Genomic DNA, 22,608 nt, shown 5'->3' with positions numbered 1-22,608 from the left:
GTAGCTTGGCACGAGCAGACAGGCTTATCAAAGGCAATGTGTAAAGTATTTGTACCAACACTCACAGTAACACAGTGAAAACACCACAAATGGACTCCACACCAGTGTAGATAAATAAAGTACTTTTATTTAAACTACACAAGACCAAAACGACAAAAATCCAACATACACGATTCAAGAATATGGTTTCAAAAAGAGTTCTTAGCTTAGCGACAAAATCATTCACCTTAGCGTCAATTTTAGCCAACAGTACCTGGTGATGCGATAAAAGTTCTTAGCGGCGCTCAGGCATCGAAAAACAAGCAACAGGGTCAGTCCTGAGACCCTGGGGAGGTGAGGCGGCAACCCCGCTGCACGCAGCGGGCGTGGGCGACGAATCCGGTCTGTATGGGGAGTGAGGCGATACTTGTATGGATTCCAAGGCGTAGCTTTTCCGGTAGAAATTTACTCGCTAAGGCACGATGCGGCAAAATTCGGCCCGCTAACGAGCGGAGCGACAATTTCACCAGCGATGATCTGGGTTGGCTCTGCGACGAAATTCGCAGCGATAAAATTCTGCCCGCTAACGAGCGTTGCGATGATTTTGGCTGGCTTTGCGACTATGTTCGCAGCGATAAAATTCTGCCCGCTAACGAGCGGAGCGGGGATCTGGGCTGGCTCTGCGACGATGTTCGCAGCGACAAAATTCGGCCCGCTAACGAGCGGGGCGATGATTCCACCAGCGATGATCCAACTCAGTGGCAGCAGGCTCTGCGACAATGTTCGCAGCGATAAAATTCTGCCCGCTAAAAAGCGGAGCTACGGAAATTTTCTCGCTAAGCCGGCTGTGCATGAAAAAGTGTCGATTCTTTCTTCTTGGTCAGCTTCTCAACAGCAGGCACAACTTCCAGAGGCCCCACAATTGGATCAAACACTCTAGGAAGGGCAGAACTCACTCAACAGAGTTCAGGGGGGAGCTGGGGGTGAAGTCCTTTTGTTCCTTGGACTTCTTAACAGGAGGCCAGCTCTTCTCAGGCCCTTGGAGATCTCTTCAAGCAAGGGGACACAGCAATAGCAAACTCCTTCCCCTCTCCTTGGCAGCAAAGCAACTGCAGGTCAGCCCACAAACACCCAGCAGGACAGTCCTTCCTCTTCAGTCTTCCAGCTTTCTCCTTGGCAGAGGTTCCTTCTTGATTCCAGGATGATCTAATTCTCTGTAGTCTGGGTCCCAATACTTATACCCCAAACTCCTTTGTCCTCTGAAGGCAGAGGGGCCTTGGCCTAGTCAGAACCAGTTCTGGCCAGTCCTGGAGCACTCTGTTTACTTGGTTTCTTCTTTCCTTTGAGAGAGAGGGGCAGGGTCGTCAGCCACCCAGCAGGGGGTGGAGCCAGCATTGTGGAAGGCGGGCACAGCCCTATTCAGGCCCAGGTGCTACTCCTCCCACCCATCTACAGGGGAATTTCCCTATTCAGCCCTGGGCTGACTCATCCAGCCTGTGGGAGCCACCCCTGTCCCTGTCACTCACAAACCAGACAGTCAATTGACAAACAGGCCAAGGCACACAGAAAGGGCAGAAAACAGCCACCTTCTAAAAGTGCTGTTTTCACACACAGGATTTAAAAACCATCCTTCCTAAAAGATGTGTTATTAAATTCTGAATTCAGGGATACCAGACTTTAGCTTTCTATCTTGCTCCTATGGGAAGATATGCGGGTAAACATTATACTCCGCATTCCCCATTATAGCCTATGGGCAAGATAGCCTTTCAATAGTGAAAAACAAAAATGGCTGTAATTCACTACCAGAGCATGTCACCTACACCAATACATGCTCTATCTTTCACATACACTGCACCCTGCCCAGGGGGTACCTAGGGCCTTCCATAGGGGTGTCCAATGTGTACAGAAAGTGAAGGGTTAGGCCTGGCCAGTGTGGGCACTGGTCAGGTCAGCATGGCAGTTAGCAACTGCACCCAGGCACTGCAGTGGCAGGCCTGTGACACCATTTTAGGGCTACTCCTGTGGGTGGCACAATCAGTGCTGCAGGCCCACTAGTAGCATTTGAATCACCAGCCCATTTTCTTTTTTTTCTCACACTCAGTACACTTTACTAGGGTCTGACAAGTGAAACAAATATGTCACTCATGGATAACCAATTACAATAACAATTTACCTAGGGAGCACTTGCACTTTGACACTGATCAGCAGTGGCAAAGTGCCCAAAGCATCTAAACCAGCAAAAACGAAATCCAGCATAGCGTCAAATACAGGAGGTAGAGGCAAAAAGTCAGGGGAAACCACGCCAAAGATGCCAGGTCTAACAGAAACTTCATTGATTGCCATGAAGTGATTTTCAATAGTTACAAACATTTTCCTTTGGTATTTCTTGATTTTATACATCTGGTTCACTGTGCCAGAATCATTACAGTATATCCAAATAAGCACATCAAAAGGTCACACTATTGCAACAACATTTTATATAATGGGACAGTTAGCCTAATCCTCTCCAGGGCATTTTTCTATCAATCAATGTTACTACAAACCACCTCCTCCCACCTGCGTTCTGGCCCACCATATGTAGATGCTGAGGTAGATTGCAGCTCTGAACCCTTCATAAAAGCAATGAAAAAAACTTAACAGGATGCCACTCAGTGGGACGGGGAAGTGAAGTGGAGTGCTTGGGGGTGTAACATAGGTGGAAGTCGTAGAAAGGAGGTATCAATGGAGTAGCTTTTGGGGAGATTAATGAATAAAATAACAACAACAAAACAAACGAGTTGAATGTGGACGGGTTAGGAAAGCAACGGGTACTCCTAGTGGGTGTGATGTGAAGTAGAAGCACATGTGAGCAAGAAAACGCATACATTCCCATTAAGTGCTAAAAGCAAAACGACAAGCATTGGCAATGCCAATAGTTCAAACTCTTGAATGAAAGTGCCTTTTGTGTCACTGATGGGTGACACACTCAATAAGTCTTCATACATTCACTATGTCGCTCGTCTTTGCACTCATGCATCTGCAATAAAGCACACACAAAATTTAAATATATGCAAGATAAGAGTATACAAGTAGAAAAAAGATCCTGTTGTCTTCAAAAAGCTGATCAATAACAAAACTAAACATAGCAGTGGTTGTCCATCTAGCAAAGGTATTGTTAATAGTCTATTGTTGTGTTAAAGTTCAAGCATGTCTGCCACATAGAGGAAGTGACCACATAGAAAGTGGCTCAGTGCAGATTAAATGAGCGTCAAGCAAGCAGCCGATTAGCACTGCCTGGAGAGCTGTAGTATCCTCTTAAGAAACATTAACATAATAGAGAAGAAAAGCGGAACTATAAAAGGAGAAAATTAAAAACTGAAAGACTAGCCAACCATTCTTAACACAGAAGCACACTCTGTTAGTGGATGTACACATGTAATCGGATAATGCCATTGTACACAGGGCAAAGGAGTGAATGACTGATGCTCACTGAACCATTACCCCATACAGATCGCTGCCATGTATGGAAGCAGAGTGTAAATGACACTCAGACTAAAAGCAGAACAGAGTGGATCCAAAGGCCCCCCATGTATCTTTAAGGATACGTGTGGCTGTATGTATAATTATTATTTTTTTTTTTTACAAGTTCTTGGTAGATAAATAAGAGTTTCTAGCAATAATTATTGCAGTGCAAAATCTTCACCCCCCCCCTAGGTTTGGTCACAGACAATTCATAGTTGTAGGCTTTAATCCAGAGAAATACCAATCCACCTTGAAATGCCTGTTGATTTTAACATACCTTTGACAGTCAATTTGGCAAGCTTAGTGTGTTTATCATAACATTTCATAATAAACTGATCAGGCCTATGGCAACTGAAATATTTTTTCATAGCGAGACCTGTAGCTGTTGTCGATGGCTTATCCTAAGCAACTGACTCATCTTGTACTGAGCATATACTTTCCCACAAGGCAACCATCAGGCATACAGCCATAAAATTGCATACTGCACACAATTACAGTTCTCAAAGCTAAATACTATCTCTTCTAATGGGGGCTAACGGATTCTGACAGTACAAATCTTCTATACCCCCATTTCCTCACCAAATGCATATCTACTATATACCCATGTGTAGGCTTTAATACAGAGTAATACCAATTTACCCTTGAATTCCTATTGACGTTAACATATTATTTTCACAATCAGTGTGTTGGCCCTAATGCCTTTATCATAACATTTTATTATAAAAAATCGAGCCTATAACCTTTTTTTATTCAGACCTACTCTGTTGGTTCATAAGACTTTCTGCAAGGTAAGCAAAAAAGAATTAAGTGGTGGGGGAGGGAGAGAGAGAGAGAGAGAGAGAGAGAGAGGAAAAAAAAGTGTGTGTATACATATATCCAATATTACCCAGCACCCATAATGTCTCACCAGTTGATTTGCATTTATTTAAATTCTAGAAGATTATTGACCTTTTATATTCTATTTAATTATGGATATAACACGTACACATTGAAATAAATGCAAATCAACTGGTGAGACGTTATGGGTGCTGAGTAATATTTGATAGCCAAACTAAATATGGCTCTACTTTTAGTTCAGATCTCTTGATTTTTTTTAAATGTTAATGAAAAATGCAAGAAGAGTCTTCCTTAAGTTTTAATGATTCCATCTTCAATGTGGTAATGAAACCTAAATACTATTGTGTCCTTGTGAAAGCCACATATTTTTATGACCCTTTTATAATAAATGTAATGTTTGAAAAGTAAGATTTAAAAATAACTGCATGCATTGTACTCTTACTTAATATGTATGCTTGAACTTCCTGTGGCGTGTACAAACAATATCTTTAATTTTATTTTAGGATATGGACTTTGTTCGGTTTATCATCAACTGTTTTAAGGTTTATTATCCCAGATATCTTTGTAAGTAATATTATGTTTGAAATATGTTTGAGAGTTACAGAATTGTCTTTCGTTATTCTTAAGAATCGCTCTCTTTGCCCAAGCCCCAATTTTCATGTTTCTTTTCTCCCCACTCTCTAATTTCCCCATTCTCTCTAGTCACTTCATAATAAAGGCTTAAAAAATGTCATGGATTTCTATAAAGCTATAAATGTTTTTAACAGAAATAGATGAAATATTTTTTCAAGGCGATGCTCCAAATTTTGATGTGTATTTGTCAAATCATTACTTTTCTGAATGATGTTATGGTTGTCCATGTTTGAATCTCATGTAGTGGTGATGAGCATCAACTGATGTTTGTAGTTGCTGTTAATTTATTCTATAATAAATATTCACTGATAACTAGAGTCATAAGTGAGTGAAAGACACATGTTTATAATGTTCTCTCCCCTTCAGTATGGGAGTGATTATTAGTAATTGGAGTTTTGATGAATAATTGTGGCGAGGGTTCCAGCACTACTTCTTTTCTCCACTACATGGGTTTCTTCAAACAAGCACATTTTGTTGATGACGTGCCTAGCCCTCTATGGAAGTAGTCCACATTGCTCAGTTTGCTCACCTTGAATACATTTACCTCCCCGATTTAATGTCATCATTTTTTTAGACATTTATTTTTTTATAGATTGGACAAGACCCGACGGATGGCAGGGCACCTCAAAAATGTAACTAGATACATAATCTATAGTGTCCTATGTAATGCTATAGTAAAAGTGCATAAGATTTATGTTTATAATCAAATTAGATATCACCATAACCTGTGTGATATACAAACAGGACAACAGTTAATTAGGGTGCAATTCGAGAATGAGAGTAACCCAAAATATTGGTGCCATCTAAGTCTTAACAATATATATCTCTGGAAAATACAGCAAATAGAATAGTCTTTTGTGCTTGGAAGGGATGTTGGAAAAACAGGTTTTTCAACTCTTTATTGAAAAGATCTTAGGATGGGATTGTTCTTATGGATAGTGGGACAGAGATCCACACCCTGAGTGCACTTCTGGGAATGTCAGTTTAAATTTTCATTCTTGAAAACTGGTGTTTGCAGGAGATTATCCTTGCTGTGAAGGATGTGCTGTTCAGCATATATGATCAAAGTTAATGCAAGGTTGTTGGGGTGGAGGTGGTTCACCAGAAAGCCAGCTTTATGTGACTTAGGCAATTTTTACAAATGCTCCCTGTTTTTATAGGGAGCTTTTTCAGAGACTTGAATATATGAAAGAAAATATATATATATATATATATTATCTACTGGCGGTCGCCAGTAGATAAAATATATATATATATATATATAATCTACTAACGGTCGCCAGTAGATAGTTATAGCTAGGACCTATTTTCCATAGGAAATCCGCAACATTCTATTGGGAATTTCGTTGGCGCCGATTGACGAATTCGCGAAATTCTCCAAACTTTTGGCCAGCTTCGCTCCGCTCCTACCCTGAAAGTTTCGTGGTGATTCGTCAAGCGGGGGCCGAGAAAAAAGGGGGGTCCCAAAACGCGTTTTCCCCATGCAATTTCCCATAGGATCTGTTGTCGCAGCTACAGCCCGAACCGCTGAACGGAATGACACCAAATTTGGCAAAGAGGTAGTCCTCAGTTCGGACTCGTGCCTTTTGCATATTTGGTGTGAATCTGTTCAGTAGTTCCTGAGAAAATGAGGGTAAAAAAGTTAGTGATCTCTATGGCCGAGGAGGATCCACGGACCCTACCCGCACCGTACGCGAACCCTCCCCGAACCGAGCGCGCACCCTCCCGATCGCGCGCTGAATGCTAATTGGCTGTCGAGCGTCTCTACATTCGAAACCAGGAACTGTTGGCGGCCATTTTCTGCCTCTGTAGAAGCGAGGCTGAAGAAGCAAGGGGAATAAGTGCGTAAAACATATAAATGGGGCAGAGTGGGAATACTCTGAGGTGCTTAGGGGGGTCCCAGAAGGACCCCATGGGGCCCCCCCTTTTTTTTTTTATTAAAAAAAGCGGCGAAATGCGCGCATCCCATCACGTTGGATGCACGGATTCTCTCGCGGTGGGTGAGCGGATCCACGGCAACGTTTTTTGAAAAACAACAAGAAATCATTGGTTGTATAACAACTTTCTGCACTGAAAGGTAGGGTGTATATTTCTGTTTTTTAAAGGTATGATTGTTATTGGTTAACAAAAACAGATTGTAAGGAACATTATATTTGATAAGCTGATATGTTGAAAAGTCAAGCACACTTCCTGTCTTGTGTAGGAACATTGTGTGCTGAACTTGTGACCTGTGAGCTCAGTGCAGTGTTCCAAGACCTGTTTCTATGGTAACAGGCAGAAGGCAGATTGGGGGAAGGGTTGAAATGTATTTCAGTTGGAAAGGGTTGAAATGTTTAACCAATAGAAATGTGTGTTTGCTTTTGAGTTTATGTGCGAAGGATTGTGATTTGATGTATACATGTATATGTGTGGGAAATGAAAGGGAAACTTTTCCATTCTTTGCTTTTGCTGAGAGGTGTACAGTGCAGAGATTCTGTAAAAGAAAATATGGTGAGTGATTGATATACTCCTTAATCTACAAAAGAACTTGAAAGATGAGTTATTTAATTGTGAGGGGATGTATATGAACTATTTTGATTTTAATCAGACTAATGTATTTTTCCTGCTAAAGTTTAGGGAGTACTTTTTTTCTCTACAATGTGTGTGCATGTAGAAACCATTATGTGATTGGCATTTGTGTTTTTCATGTGTTTGTAGAGGGATAACTGTGCAGTTTTTATATTTTGGTAGAATTAGAAACCAGTCATTGTTTATGAATTTGTGAAATGAGTTATGTTATGTTTCTATACTAAAATGTAGTACTACTTCTAGATGAAGAAATGTGTTTTCATATAGTGCAAGGGATAGTGTTGTTTGTCTAGAATCACACTGTGAGTCTGTGTGCATTTGGGAACCACTGTGAGAGAAGCATTTGGTAATATTGTGTATTTGCTGACAGATAAGTGTTTTAAAACCAGTCAGGTTGTCAAGTTTTAGTAGCATTAAAGCCAGTCTTTGCTTATGTGTTGATTAAATGTGTCAGGCATTGACACTAAAGTGCAGTCGGGAAATATGTAGATTGTGTGCTGTTCCCTTATCACTTCCAGTGTAGTGAATGAGTTTTGGTAAACTCCTAGGAATACTGGTGCTTGTCTAGAATCACACTGTGAGTCTTTGTGCATTTGGGAACCACTGTGAGAGAAGCGTTTGGTAACATTGTGTATTTGCTGAGAGAAAACTGTTTTAAAACCTGTCATGTTGTCCAGTTTTAGTAGCAATAGAAGCCAGTCTTTGCTTATGTGTTGATTAAATGAGTCAGGCATTGACACTAAAGAGCAGTCGTGAAATATGTAGATTGTGTGCAGTTCCCTTACCACTTCCACTGTAGTCAATGACTTTTGGTAAGCTCATAGCGATAGTGGTGCTTGTCTAGAATCATACTGTGAGTTAGTGTGTATTTGGGATCACTGAGAGAATCATTTGGTAACATCATGTATTTGCTGACAGATAACTGTTTTAAAATCTGTCATGTTGAGAGGTTTTAGTAGCATTAGAATCCAGTCTTTGCTTATATGTTGATTAAATGAGTCATGCTTTTGACACTGATGTGCTGTACTTAAATATGTAGATTGTGTGCAGTACCATTAACTCTTCCAGACCAGTGAATGAGTTTTGGTAAACTCCTAGGATAGTGTTGCTTGTCTAAAATCACACTGTGAGTCTGTGTGCATTTGGGTAAGGATTGTGAGAGAAGCATTTGGTAATATCGTGTATTTGCTGACAGACAAGTGTTTTAAAACCAGTCAGGTTGTCAAGTTTTAGTAGCATTAGACGCCAGTCTTTGCTTATGTGTTGATTAAATGAGTCAGGCATTGACACAAAAGTGCAGTCATGAAATATGAAGATTGTGTGCAGTTCGCTTACCATTTCCACAGTAGTGAATGATTTTTGTTAAACTCCTAGGTATAGTGGTTGTTGTCTAGAATTACACTGTGAGTCTGTGTGCATTTGAGAACCACTGTGAGAGAAGCATTTGGTAACATTGTGTATTTGCTGACAGATAACTAATTTAAAACCTCTCATGTTGTCAAGTTTTAGTAGCATTAGAAGCTAGTCTTTGCTTATGCATTGATAAAATGAGTCAGGGTTTGACACTAAGGTGCAGTACCATGTACTATTCTGTTAACTGTGGCAGAACTGAAAATTTAAAAGTTTTACCTAAGCACTGTCCTAGAAGTAGTCTGATTGTTTAGTCATTTTCTAAGTACCAAATAAATTGCTTCAAATAAAAGTGTTCTGACATACTATACACTTGTCTTTTACACCTTCAATTCCCTAGTCAGTATCCATACACTTCCAGGAAACATCCTGTCACTTCCTTTGCAGTCCTCTAGAGACCCATTCAACAGCATGTACTAATACATTGACTGTGCCAAAACTCAAACACTTATAAATTCACCTAGACACTCTCTTTCCAGTACTCTAATGATTCAGTCACTGCCTAAGTATTCATGCACTGAGCCATTTCTTAGCACATGGACTATGTCAAACCCATATCCACTATGCATGCAGTCCTCTAACCACCTACACACTTGTCTTTCACACCTTCAATTCCCCAGTCAGTATCCGTTCACTTGCAGCAAACACCCTGTCACTGTCGTTGCACTCCTCTAGTGACCCATTCAGCATCATGTACTAATCCATTCACAGCGCCAAATCCTAATAAATTCACCCAGGCACTCTCCTTGCAGTACTATAATCATTCAGTCAGTACCTAAGTACTCATCCAGTGACCCAGGCCTTAGTATATGGACTGCTTCAAACCCTTATCCTCTATGTATGCAGTCCTCTAACCACCTACACAATTGTCTTTCACACCTTCAATTCCCTAGTCAGTATCCATACACTTCCAGGAAACATCCTGTCACTTCCTTTGCAGTCCTCCAGTGACCAATTCAGCACCATGTACTAATCCATTCACTGTGCTAAAACCCAAACACTTATAAATTCACCAAGATACTATCTTTGCAGTACTCTAATCATTCAGTCAGTGCCTAAGTATTCATACACTGAGCCAGGCCTTAGCACATGGACTGCTTCAAACCCCTATGCACTATGCATGCAGTCTTCTAACCACCTAGACACTTGTCTTTCACACTTTCAATTTCCTAGTCAGTATCCATACAGTCCAGCACTTGTCATTGCGTTTGCACTCCTCTAGTGACCCATTCAGTACCAAGTACTAATCTATTCTCTGTGCGAAAAGCCTAGCACTTATAAATTCACCTAGGCACTCTCCTTGCTGTACGATAATCATTCAGTCAGTACCCAAGTAGTCATGCAGTGAGCCAGGCCTTAGCACATGGACTGCTTTAAATGCCTATGCAGTATGGATGCAGTCCTCTAATCACCTACACAGTTGTGTTTCACACCTTCTATTCCCTAGTTAGTATTCATACTCTTCTAGCAAACACTCTGTGAGTCACCAAGTGTGCCTCCTTATACTACTGTAATCATTTAGTCAGTTAGCATGTAGTGTTTTAGTGAGGTAGGCTTTAGGGCATGAACTGCTTCAAAGTAGTATGCACTATGCATGTAGTGTTTTAATGATCGTCACACTTGTGGTTCAGAGCTATAGTTTCATAGTCAGTTTTTATATAAAATGTGTTTGTACAGTAATGGAATAGTATAAATTTGAAAGTTATTAATATACATTTATTTGTGATTCTTTTTTACAGATACAGAACAGGAGTGTTTCTCATCTGTTTGCACTCTTCTCGTGCAAGATTGTTTGGATGAAGGGTCCTTAGGTGTTTCATCATACTTGCTGTGCCGCACGAGTATTTTTTGTTAGGATCTCCTCGTAACAGAACTCTTTGGCAAATCTTGCCAGTGACGAAGGTGGCATTGGTCTTTGTTTGCTCCTTGGAAAAAGTAAAAAATTTCCTCACCACTGAAGAAAAACGTTGTTTGTGTGGTGCCTTCTGCAAAACATTTTCTTCAGATTCGGTAAATATTTTAAAGCGGCAACATTTACAGTTTTTGTAAGTTAAACTTATAAAATTTTGTTAGCTGTATGCATTTTATAGATCTGTGATTTGTTTCTTGTGGTATTTTGTTGAGAATACCATGTTTTTTTTTTTTTAACAATCTTTCTTATTTTCCAGGTCTGTCGTCGACATCCATTGTCCCCACAGTAGTGTTCCGCCTTGTTGTTTTTTATTATTGTTGTTACATTTTGTTTATTATTTTTTTGTTCATATATTTGTTAATAAAAAAATAAAGTTTGAAAATAGTTTTTCGTTTATATATTTATTATTATAAAAAATAAAGTTTGAAAAAAAATGAATAACGTTTTTGGTTGTTCTCTTAACTGCTGTGTGACTCTTTCTTGTTCTTATTACTGTTATTTGATGGAGTCCACCATGGTGTTAAATTTTGGGGGACTTATTGCTGGAATACTGGTGATATCTGCAGTTTGCACTAACTTCTGAATAGTGTGTTAGATTTATCTCAACTTTACCTCCGTTAAAGTGCTGATAATGAAATGGAGAGTAGCCGTTCCCGTGCAAAAAGACACAAGGTGCACCTTTCCGATTTATTCTAAATACTAAAATCCTGTATTGAATTGCACTGAGGTATTGGCTGCAGTTACAGTGTACACACAAAATCTATTAAGAAATCTCATTTAAAAAAAATATTTTTTATTAAGTTTTCAACACATTCAACTCCAGACAAGTGGTGCATTTCATCGGTTGGAGACATTTCCCTCGTTACAATGCCAGCTTTTATGTTGTTAAATAGTTGAAATCCGTTCTCCTCATATACTGAGCTGCGATTGATTATCCCTCTTCCCCCGCCCCCAGTGCCTTTACCATCAATGTTAACAATCAATTGCTTCTTCTCAACCCAATACTCTCAACCTGAATGCCCCCTGTGTGTTCCCACCGCTCCCTCCTCCTACCCCTTATCCCCTCCCACCGGTGTGCTCCCATTAATATAGCGAGGATAATCATTCATCACCTACGTGCCGGGGTGTGTGAACCTCTTTTCTCAAGGAGGCCGAGCTTCCATTTCCGAGTGCTCGGTGCCCACTCCTTCGCTCCCGCGTCACTCCCCTTGCTATCCATCTACAATCTGTGCCCTCCCTCAGTGTCCCCCGCTTCCTCTAACGTATCAGTATCTGACTCTGACTCTGGAGTCCTCAACTGAGTTACCAATGCTTCCTATGCCCGTGCTGTTTCCATTGATTTTTCATTGTTCGTTCTCCTGGCCTGTTGCATCCAGATTATACTTTCACTGGCCGCCCAGTTTATAAACTCCGCCTTCCACTGTTCTACTCGAGGTCCCAGCTTCGACTTCCACTGCCTTGTCAACTCCCGCTTAGCCAACAAAAGCCCCAGGTCAATGAATTTGCTCGTTACCTTAGTTCGCGCAGTGTGGGGAAACCAGTTCAGAATGCACACCCCCATGGCGAGCTCTATCTGCCTATCTGTCACCTCGTTTAGGGTCTCAACTACTTCCTCCCAGTATGTTCCAAGCTGCTGGCAGCTCCAGAGCATATGTTGGAGATCCGCCGCTTCCCTATTGCACCGCGGGCAACTGGCAGTGTCCACTTGAAAGTATTATTTATCTGTTTCGGAGTTAAGTATGCCCTGTGAAGGACGTAAAAATTAATTAGTTGGAACCGAGCGTTCCGCGTTCCCTTCCAGGCCCTTTCCACTATTTTAACCCAAGCCGTCTCAGGTATCTCTTTCCCTAGGTCTGTTTTCCATTTCTCACGCAGCTGAGTCAGCGGCAGCAGTCCCTCCGTCACCATTCTTCGATTCAAACATGCTACTGCCTTTATTGTCCCCGCTGCCATCACCACATATTGACATGTGAGAGATGTCCGTGGCTCCAATAGCCCTTCACCCCAATGCTTCTGAATCGCCGCAATCAGTGCAGCGTGCAGCAAAAAGGCCCCCCTGCGTAAGCCATACCTATCCTGCAGCGTCTGGAAAGGCAACAGAGCCCCCTCCTCATAGAGATCCCTGACCATTTGCAGCCCCATCTCCTCCCATTCCGCTAGTTCCGACGAGTCTCCTCCGTGCGGTAACGCTGTACACATGCCCAAGGGAATCTCCGGGGCATATGGACACTTGTTTCCGCTCCTTCGCCTGCATCTATTCCAGCAGGCTCTCAATGTCTTCTCCTCTAGCCCTAACTCCCCCACCCTCAATCGCTGCCCAAGTACTATAAAGGACAACACATGTCTTGGGATCCAGCCATCGCCCGACCCACTCGGGCCCCGGAATTCCCATGCCACCGCCTGTGCTATTAAGAAATCTCATTGTATTTATATTGATTGGGAATAGTGCGTCAGGTGCTGGATCTTGATGAGATACACTGCTCAGTTCGTATATTGTTCTGCACACAAAAAAAATCCCATCACAACTTTCACACCAATTGCAATGCGAAACAAATTCCGGCGATAAGACACGTTAGCACCAGGGATTTTACATCTGCTTTCTGCTGGTGTTAAGCAGGACAACTACCTGCACCATGAAAGGGAACACAGTCAAGAGCCACACCAGAACACCCACAGGTACCATATAGTCAATGAGCATGATACAGGGATACCCATGAGGGACAGAAGACTCATCTCAACAACTCCAGGACCGCCAATGCCCCCCAAACCCACATCTTAGTAGGTGTGTCCCTGTGGTCATTGTCTTAGCATGATAGGCACGAGCCCTGCAACATCACAGTATGCTGTCACCTCAGCGTTGGCAGTGAGCCTGGATGTGTAGCTACGCATGCATCCTCCTGCATGCACAACTGGCGTCCGCTGGTCTGGGGTTCACAGGTCAGTGCAGGGGTGTGCCTATCCGGCAAGGGGAACGGGGTGTCTCGGACATGTCCGTGTACAGGAAGTGCGGTAAGTGTGTCTCTTTGTTCTGGTGTGGCCTGCTACAAGAGCCGCAGCAGTTGATGTTGTAAACTGGAATGCACCACCTCCAAACGGCACTGTGATGTTGTAGTTGGAATGTAGCAGGACATGCGCAAATAAGCATTACAATGGTGTGCTGTACGAGTGCACGTGATACAAAAGCGCACCGTACAAAAGTGTGGGGGCTCGTGGGAGGGAGGTGCAGCCGTTTGGCAACATAACACACAGTGAACTCGACCATGTGCCACATGCGGGGCATCTCATCCATGATGACCACGGTCGCAGACATCCCACAACACCAACGACTGGCCTTTCTACACATCCTGTATGAATGCAGCGTGGTTTTCACTTCTATGCTCGTTCAGTGGTGTGATGTTGGCGGGTTGTGTGACTTGTGCTGCTTGTTGGTGTGTTTCATTTTGGCCATTGTTAGTCTATATGTGTGTTGTACTTAATTGTGCATGTGTGCCATTCTGCCCATCTCCCCCCCTCCCTGCTTCTTCCTCTTCCTACTGCTGTTGTGTCTATAATTTTGTTGCTGCACACATAAATACATGTAAAGAATAAATTAGAATAGTTCCTTGATTCTTTTAGGCTTCAAAACTTCTCTATTGGTTTCTTTTTAATTTTCCACATGAACCGTTTTTTTAATATTGAACAACACATAGAAGTCAGAAGTGCAACGTATTCTATCAACACACTTTCTAGAACATTCTACAACACGTGCAGGTTAAAAGTTCATCAATTATTTAAAACTTAACGATATTTTTTTGTAACATTTTCTTGAATATTTAACGACACGTGCAGGTTAAAAGTTGACGATTGTTTTAAGTTCGAACAGTGCCTTTCAAATGCAAGTAGCAGGTGTGGTTGATCTGAGCAAATTTTATCCTTTGATATGTACTCCACGTTGAAACTGCTTTTTCTTAACCAATCACAAAGATGCTTTTCCACAAAACTAATGTGCACCCTACTTTTAAAAAAGAATGCTTTTCATGATATCTTCAAAGATAAGTTATAGATAGGAATTAGCATTTAAAAAACCTTTGAAATTCACTGAAAAAACCATAGGTTTCAGGGGCGTTATAGTTAGGAATTGGCATTTAAAAACCTTAGAAATTCACTGAAAAAACCAAAGGTTTCAGGGGCGTTATAGTTAGCTGGACATTTCCCTCGTACAAAACCCTAGAAATTCCCCTGTTATAGTTAGTTCAGCTAACTATAACTCGCGCCCCCGCAATGCACTGCTGATGACGTCACATATTACATCACTCATGACATGGTCAGTGACATCACTGATGACCTCTCAAATGACATCACTCATGACATCATCCATGTGATAAATTAGTGCATCTTCTCACACCCTAATATAACCTTTGATACACCGACTCAAAATTTCAGACGGCCATTTTGAAAATCATAGATACTCCAATACCAATAACTACATACCCACTCATTAACTCTTAGGTCTACATACACCTCCACTCACTCACCTGTACAGTCACTCATACTTACAGTCACTCCGTACAAGACTATCATATGCATTTATACACCTAGATAGACACTCACACACCGCCAATCATCCATTGAGGTACTGACACACCTAGGCAGTCGTGCAAGTAATTAAACACACTCCAATTTACTCACCTATGCAGTTAAACACACTCAAGTTCACTTACTCATAAAAATAGTACCACATTCTTACGCTCTAATAGCATCATTGATACAAGCACACACTCATCCATACAGCCACCCTCACAATCACACACTCACATATACCCACTTATATACTGGTACACACATATATACTGCCTTTCACATATGTAGTTAGTCACACATGTACCACTGAGATATACATTCAATCCCTAACACACCCATACATACACTCACCCAACCATACAGTCCATCACAGATGCACTTTTAAAACCATGCACCCATAGAATCACCCACTCACACATCTATGCATAGAGTCACACACACCCTACCCACACAAACACTCAGGCACCCATACAGATACTCAGACAACCAATCAATAACCCATATAGACACTCATATTCACAAAACCATGCAGCCACTTATACACCTACACACAGACACATACAGACATTCACACAGTTTAGTCACTAGTCTGCAGTAAGATACATTTAATGACTCACTTATAGAGTCAGTTACACACCTACAAAATCATCCATTCACACACTTGTACAACCACTCATTCTTCAACAGACCTTTCCCTATATATATTAAACATATTAAAACTGTACAGAAACGCATACCTACTGGATGATGTCATCAGTGATGTAATTTGAGATGTCATCAGTGATGTCACTGACCATGTCATGAGTGATGTAACTTGTGACGTCATCAGCAGTGCATTGCGGGGGCGCGAGTTATAGTTAACTGAACTAACTATAACAGGGGAATTTCTAGGGTTTTGTACGAGGGAAATGTCCAGCTAACTATAACGCTCCTGAAACCTTTGGTTTTTTCAGTGAATATATATATATATTTATATATCTATCTATCTATAATATTCCCAAATGTTCTTGTTCCTGTATCCAGCCTAGCAGTAGCATGCAAGGTCGCCTTAAGGGTAACTAGATACTGTTTGGGAATACTTGTGAGTAGAGAATTGCCACTGTCATCTTTAGACAATAGAAGGGATTCGATAACTAACTTAAGCTCTGGATCCGGAATAAAGAGTTTGATACCACAGTAGTATAGGTTTGTGCTTGCTTGCTAATAGTTTTGTTCTAAAAATAACAAGCAATTTTTGCAGACTCTATATTTCAAGGTTTGTAGTTTACTATGTAGACTGAGTTCAGCTATGTTTAAATTGGGATCGAGGTACTGAGTATGGATAGTAGGCTGAATTCTGTTTTAAGAAGCAAAGTAGTGCTTTGACATCCAGGACCTTAGCCAAGTATTGAACTTATTTGGGGACTGGTGCATTCAAATATATTTGAGTGTCTTCAAATGATGAGTGATCGATCAGGATTTGTAAAGCGCAACTGCTTCACGCGTGAAGGTCTTGAGGCGCTGTGGGATCATGCTGCCTGTATCTGTTGGTTGAACATCCAGGTCTTGAGGTCCTTCCCGAACTGCTGGAGCGATGGTGAGGCTCTGAGGTGTAGTGGGATGGTGCTCCAAGTTTTGTCCGCCAGGTGGGAGAAGCAGCAGCCTCCGCTGTTTGCTCGGTGGATGCGTTGGATGGCTGCTAGGGAGAAGGATCCGGAATGAAGCTCTCTGGTAGGTTGGTGAAGGTTCACTCATTTGTTGAGGTACACTGGTCCTTTATTGTTTAGTGCATTGTTAGTGTGGATGAGCAGCTTGAATTGGCATCTCTTTGCGACTGGTAGCCAGACAGATGATGCACAACACATAAAATGATTCTCCTTGTCTCAACAAAGTCTTTGGTAGGGCCTGTGTTTCATGAACCACCATATCTCTGTGTTAATCTATTTATTCCTCTGAAGTTAGGAATGGCTTCAACTACATCAATATGTTATACTTGTCACCTGTGCACTGCCTATTTTGCTGCCACTGTTTATGGTATACAGACGGAAAACAAGACATAGTGTGCAGTAACAGCTTGTTTCTCCTTTTTTTACAAGAGAAAGAATGGTGCTGTCGATAAATTTTGAAAGGTTAGTGGTTAAATGGCGCAGAGATCACTAGGAATCAGAAAGATTGGGGATGTCCGATAACACCTCATGACTGTTTGAAATAAAGAAGTTTCTGATGGATACTGCTAACTGCAGATTCTGCACGTTGGATCTATAAAGTTTTAGAGAAGTTCTTCTGCATGTCGACAGGTGACGCTGTGCGTCTCCGCGCCAGCATTGTTCTGCTCTGAAAGTGACAAGTGGAGCCACCTATAAGCACTACCAGTGCGTGCTAATTTCCGTTCCTGTCTTTCTGCGGCAGTAGATGGAGATCCAGAGCTTCTCCGTAGTCTTTGACCAAATGTTGAAATTATTTCACCAATGTGCAAGGGGAATGTCACCCCCTAAAACAGGGTTTAAACTATGCAGAGACTGTTGCAAACAGGTGTCTGTGATTGACCCTCACATAGTCTGTTTGTCGTGCCTGCAGTCTGATCGTGACTGCGGCGTCTGTCCCCAGATGAACCGGATTGCCATTCGAAAATGTGAGCCAAAACTGTACATCACCAAACACACGAGTCCACGCCGTGACTGGTTGTGAGTGGGAACTGGACCTTTCTTTAACCTTCAAAGTCCTTCCCACAGCAGATTGTCCTCCTCGTTGAAATCTTTGGATAAGTTGAAGAAGAGGCATAAGAAATCCAAGGAGGTGTTGACCCCTTCACACCACTCTCAATCTTCAGAGAGTGTGCAAGTGAATCAACTTGCCTCCTGTTTTCACTCCCATCAGAACCGATTCAGGGTTTGGTCCCGATGCACTCTGAATTTCCAGGCTCGCCGGAGATGTTGCAGCAGGTAAAGGCCATGTTGCATATATTTGGCACTTTACTGGCTGCCTCTCCTGTGCCTTCAGGCCCCAAGGATCTGCAGAGGGCTCCAGTTAGACTTCCACTAACAGATCCATCTCAACACCACCTTTGCCCCTTGGATTAGCATTTGGTTCAGCACCGGTTTTGGTGCACACCTCAGTTCCTGCATCATCTCCTGCACCCGTTCCTCTCACATCTGTCGATGCCTGATGAGAATGCGCAACTCCTAGTACTATCCGATTCTGAAATGAAACTGCCACGATCTTGACCAAAGTCACTCCAAGCACTGACCTGTGTGCAGCTACTCTGCAACCTTTCAGACTCTGATACTTTGCCCTTACCACATGTAAGGTCCAGACTTTACACAATTGGCACAGATTCAGACCATGATAGCGACTTTGTTCCCCACTATGACGAGAACATCTGGTATGAAGAGCTCCAGGATGCCAGTGGGCTAGACACTACACCTGATACTGGTCATGTGTCTCCCCATCTCTTGCCATGTAGGAAAGCACCTCTTTTACCATTGTTATGGGATGAACGGTTGAAGTTTTGGATTTACTACCATCCATGGAAATAAAAAAATTATGTACTGATGGGAGTCTTAAACCTGGTCAGGCTCCCAAAGATCTACTATTAGTATTTAATGGAGTCCTTAGAGGCACTCTTTTGAATTCTTGGGTCAAGTCTTGTTGAGGCACGCCTCTTGACAGACAAGTTGCTTGTCACAGCTGTCCTGTACGTGTTGTCCTAATGGGCACAACATCAGAGAAATCTGTTGGATTGTATCCAGATATCGAAGGAGACTGCAAAAGATCTGAAATGGTGGCAACTAGACCACAATTATGTCAGTGGCACACCTCTTTTTAGCCCGCCTGAATGGACAATGGTCACAGATGCACAACTACTGGGGTGGGGAGTCTATCTGGAAGAGTTGAAGATCAGAGGCCTTTGGTGGAGATTCAGCTCAACATCAATTTGTTTGAGTTAATTGCGATTAGGTAAGTGTTGAAGGCCCTTTTACCCACCACCAAAAGAATACTGGTGCAGGTACTCCCGGATAGCACCACCGCTGATCCGTACTGAAACAAGCAGGGCAGGTGAGGTCCTAGGTCCAGTGCCAGGAGACCCTGTTCCTCTGTAAATTACTGGGCCACCAAGAGATTTCTTTGGTGATGAACTAACTGGTGGGTCTTTAAACACCAGGACAAATTCAGCCACAGGTGCCTAGTGGATCACGAATGGCAGCTGCTCCTGTAGGCGGCACAAAGCACTATGGGGAGAACCCTGGCTCAATCATATCACCATAACAGAGAACACGCAATATCAGCGCTTTTGCACACTGGAGTTTCCAAAGCTGCTCAGTTTGGAGATTTCTTTGGTCTAAAGTGGAGCTCAGGCCTCCTGTATGCCTATCCGACGCCACATCTCCAGCCTCAAGCTCTGAAGATCAGGAACAACCACCCCAAGGCAACGTATTGTCACCGGTTTGGGCCAGGAGAATGTGGTACCTCCTGGGCATGAGCATCTGATCAAGCTACTGCCTTGAAAGGATTTTCTGTAATTTCCGAAAGGCTAGGTAGTGCATCTGGACACGCACAGTTTTCATCTGTGCTTTGAGATTGAGCGGCAGCAGCTGAATTCCTTCAACCTTCCTCTTGAGATTGTTGTCATTTTGGAAACGAGGCATCTCTCCATTCGTTAGGACAAAGTTGTGGATTGGTGCGGCACCTGAAAAATCTACCCATTACAGGTAAGGTTGTCTGACGTTTGTTTATTCTGTCCCAAACTCAACCAGGACTTAAAAAGGAGATATATCCCGAGCATATTCCACAATAGTTAGATACAGTTCGTAATAAAGTATGGACACAGACCTTTTTCTTTGTCTTCTTTATTTCTGTATATTGCTTCCACACAGTCCTAGCCACCAACACGTGTTTCGTCTTTGTGGTGTAAGCCTCAGACTTCCTCAGGGCTAGAATTCATAACACAAAGACCCGTACTACAATTCCAAACTAATTCAATTTACGAAGTCTTTTTAAGAGGCAAAAAGCACCCCCTTATATGTTTGTATATCAAAAAGGGAAACGAGCATATTACACTCGTAAGGATTGCCAAAGATACCAACAGGCATCAAGAAAAGTAAGCTAGATGTAGTATAGCCTAGAAACAACCGTGATAACAGATCAAATCACCCATATGTGAGTTAGTATAAACATAGAACTCTTTGTATCTATCCCATCGAACCCAAAAGAAATATTACGTGAAAAGAAAAGAGAGTGGAGAAAGACCAAAGAAACATCACAAGAAATGGTGATCATCTATACAAACCACCAAAGAAGAAGTCAATAAAGGACCGTGCCAAGGAAACACATAAGTGAGCATGATAATAGAAAACCTTATATCCTTACGGTATCACTAGTGACTCACCAAATATCGTGCAATGTTCCAAAATGTATAGTTATATCAAAATATCCAATGTTAACCTCTTCAGTGCCCATGACGAGATAGTCTCGTCATGGAGCACAGTTGCGATGTGCCCATGACGAGACTATCTCGTCATGAACCCCACCCACTAGTGCAACGCCCGGCACAGGAGGGGGAAAGGGCGTGGCACTGAAGGGGTTAAAACAGTCCTATTTATGATATTCCAAAGGTACCTAAAATTACAAACAAACACTAAGAAATCATTTATGTCCAAAGATAAGTTCCCTACAACTTGTACATATCTGCCCATGCCAAGTATAACTAATACTCACTATTAACATCCTGATTAGTGAGCCAGTAATAAGGACTATCCACAATCTCCTCTTCAATACATATCCATCTGGTCACCTAGTATAAACAAAGGTCATGTAAAATGAGAAACCACATATATAGGAAATCCCAAAACTCCCAAAATCATTTCCAATATAATTTCCTATTCTAATGGCTGACGGATGCATCTTAAAATCACTTCAATGCTGTATAGGCATACCAAAACCATAATGTAACAGTGAATGATATCACAGCAAGTCGGTACCTCGAAAATACATTATTTAAAATAAGGTGAGTAGTGTCTGAACAACATACTGCTCTTGACTACGACATTATTATAAACAAATAAGTGCTTTAGTGCGTCAATAAATAAATACCTGAATGCAACAGTATTTAAAGCAAAAAGAGTGTTGTCCAGTCGGCATCGCACTCTGAGGCAGCGTAAGCATTTGAAAGTAACTAATTAGCGTATTAACCAATATTCTAAATAAAAAACAATTTGAATATGTAGGAAATAGGAAACATCAAAAAGGGGCGCCATAAGCGTATCTTCATGAGCGTCACAAGAACAACCACCATCTTAGAAAGGTGTAAAACACAAACTTACGAGACCGCTTAACTAGACATATGCGTAAAATTGAGCAAGAATTGTTTACACCAGTTATAAAGTAAATGCCTAACATAATTAAATCACTGGGAGTTGCCAAAAATAATGATTACACCTAACAGATAATAAATAAAAAATATCACAGGAACATTAAACGAAACGGAGAAAAGCGAATATACCCATCTACGAAAACAATTTCTTAATGTCATTCCAAACAATATTGTTAATAAAAGTACTTAAGACCATAACAGAAGTAGTTATACTTGAAAAAGAGAGAGCAGATTTGAATTTGGTGGAAGGGACCAAGAAAAATTATGAGATACTGACCGGTATTCTTGAGAAATATGAAGATGACATTAAGCAGAGGAAAGCACGCAAGCTGAAGCGTGGCGAGCAAGATGACACTAATGGCAGGGTTTTTACCTTTGCCAAACGCTTTGATGCTTTAATTAAACAAGATACAACACAAGGAGATAAGAAAGCGGCTTCCATTAGTGGTATGAGTACAGCATCGTCCAGTAACATTTCAAGCAGGGGGGATGAGGGAACTAATGAGGGTGTTTCTGAACAGTCTGGAACTCACTCATTTTTTAAGAGAGGTACAGAAAGTACGAATGGGAAACTCGAGACAGAGAGACCAGAGAGTGGATGTAGGAGGAGGACCAGGAGAGGAAAAAGGGGTAGACGGAAATGTTGGCGAAAGGGAGCGCTACCACACACGCTTGTGGGGCAAGGCCAATCAAAAGAGATATATACTGATACTGACATACACTTGTCAAACTATCCAGTAGGAGTTTGACAAGTGATATGACTTCTGTCCTTCGAAAAGGAATTTTTGTCCTACTACTGGTTGTGATATTAATGATGTTAGAATTGATATCTACAAATTTGTGCGACAGCTTAAAATCA

General features: G+C 41.8%; 1 protein-coding gene across 1 annotated transcript in view; it reads left to right on the top strand.

Annotated features, from left to right (window-relative positions):
• The window catches only part of MOSPD2 (motile sperm domain containing 2), a 544,536-nt gene that overhangs the window by 115,591 nt on the left and 406,337 nt on the right, over positions 1-22,608 (top strand). The window contains exon 6 of the mRNA XM_085622201.1: positions 4,821-4,881. Coding sequence (XP_085478327.1) covers positions 4,821-4,881 — 61 coding nt within the window. The remainder of the gene's footprint in view (positions 1-4,820; positions 4,882-22,608) is intronic.

Source organism: Triturus cristatus, chromosome 8 (genome assembly GCF_964204655.1).
Source record: "Triturus cristatus chromosome 8, aTriCri1.1, whole genome shotgun sequence".
Taxonomy (NCBI): domain Eukaryota; kingdom Metazoa; phylum Chordata; class Amphibia; order Caudata; family Salamandridae; genus Triturus; species Triturus cristatus.
Note: the sequence above shows the minus strand (reverse complement) of the source record. Positions and strands in the feature narration are given on the sequence as shown.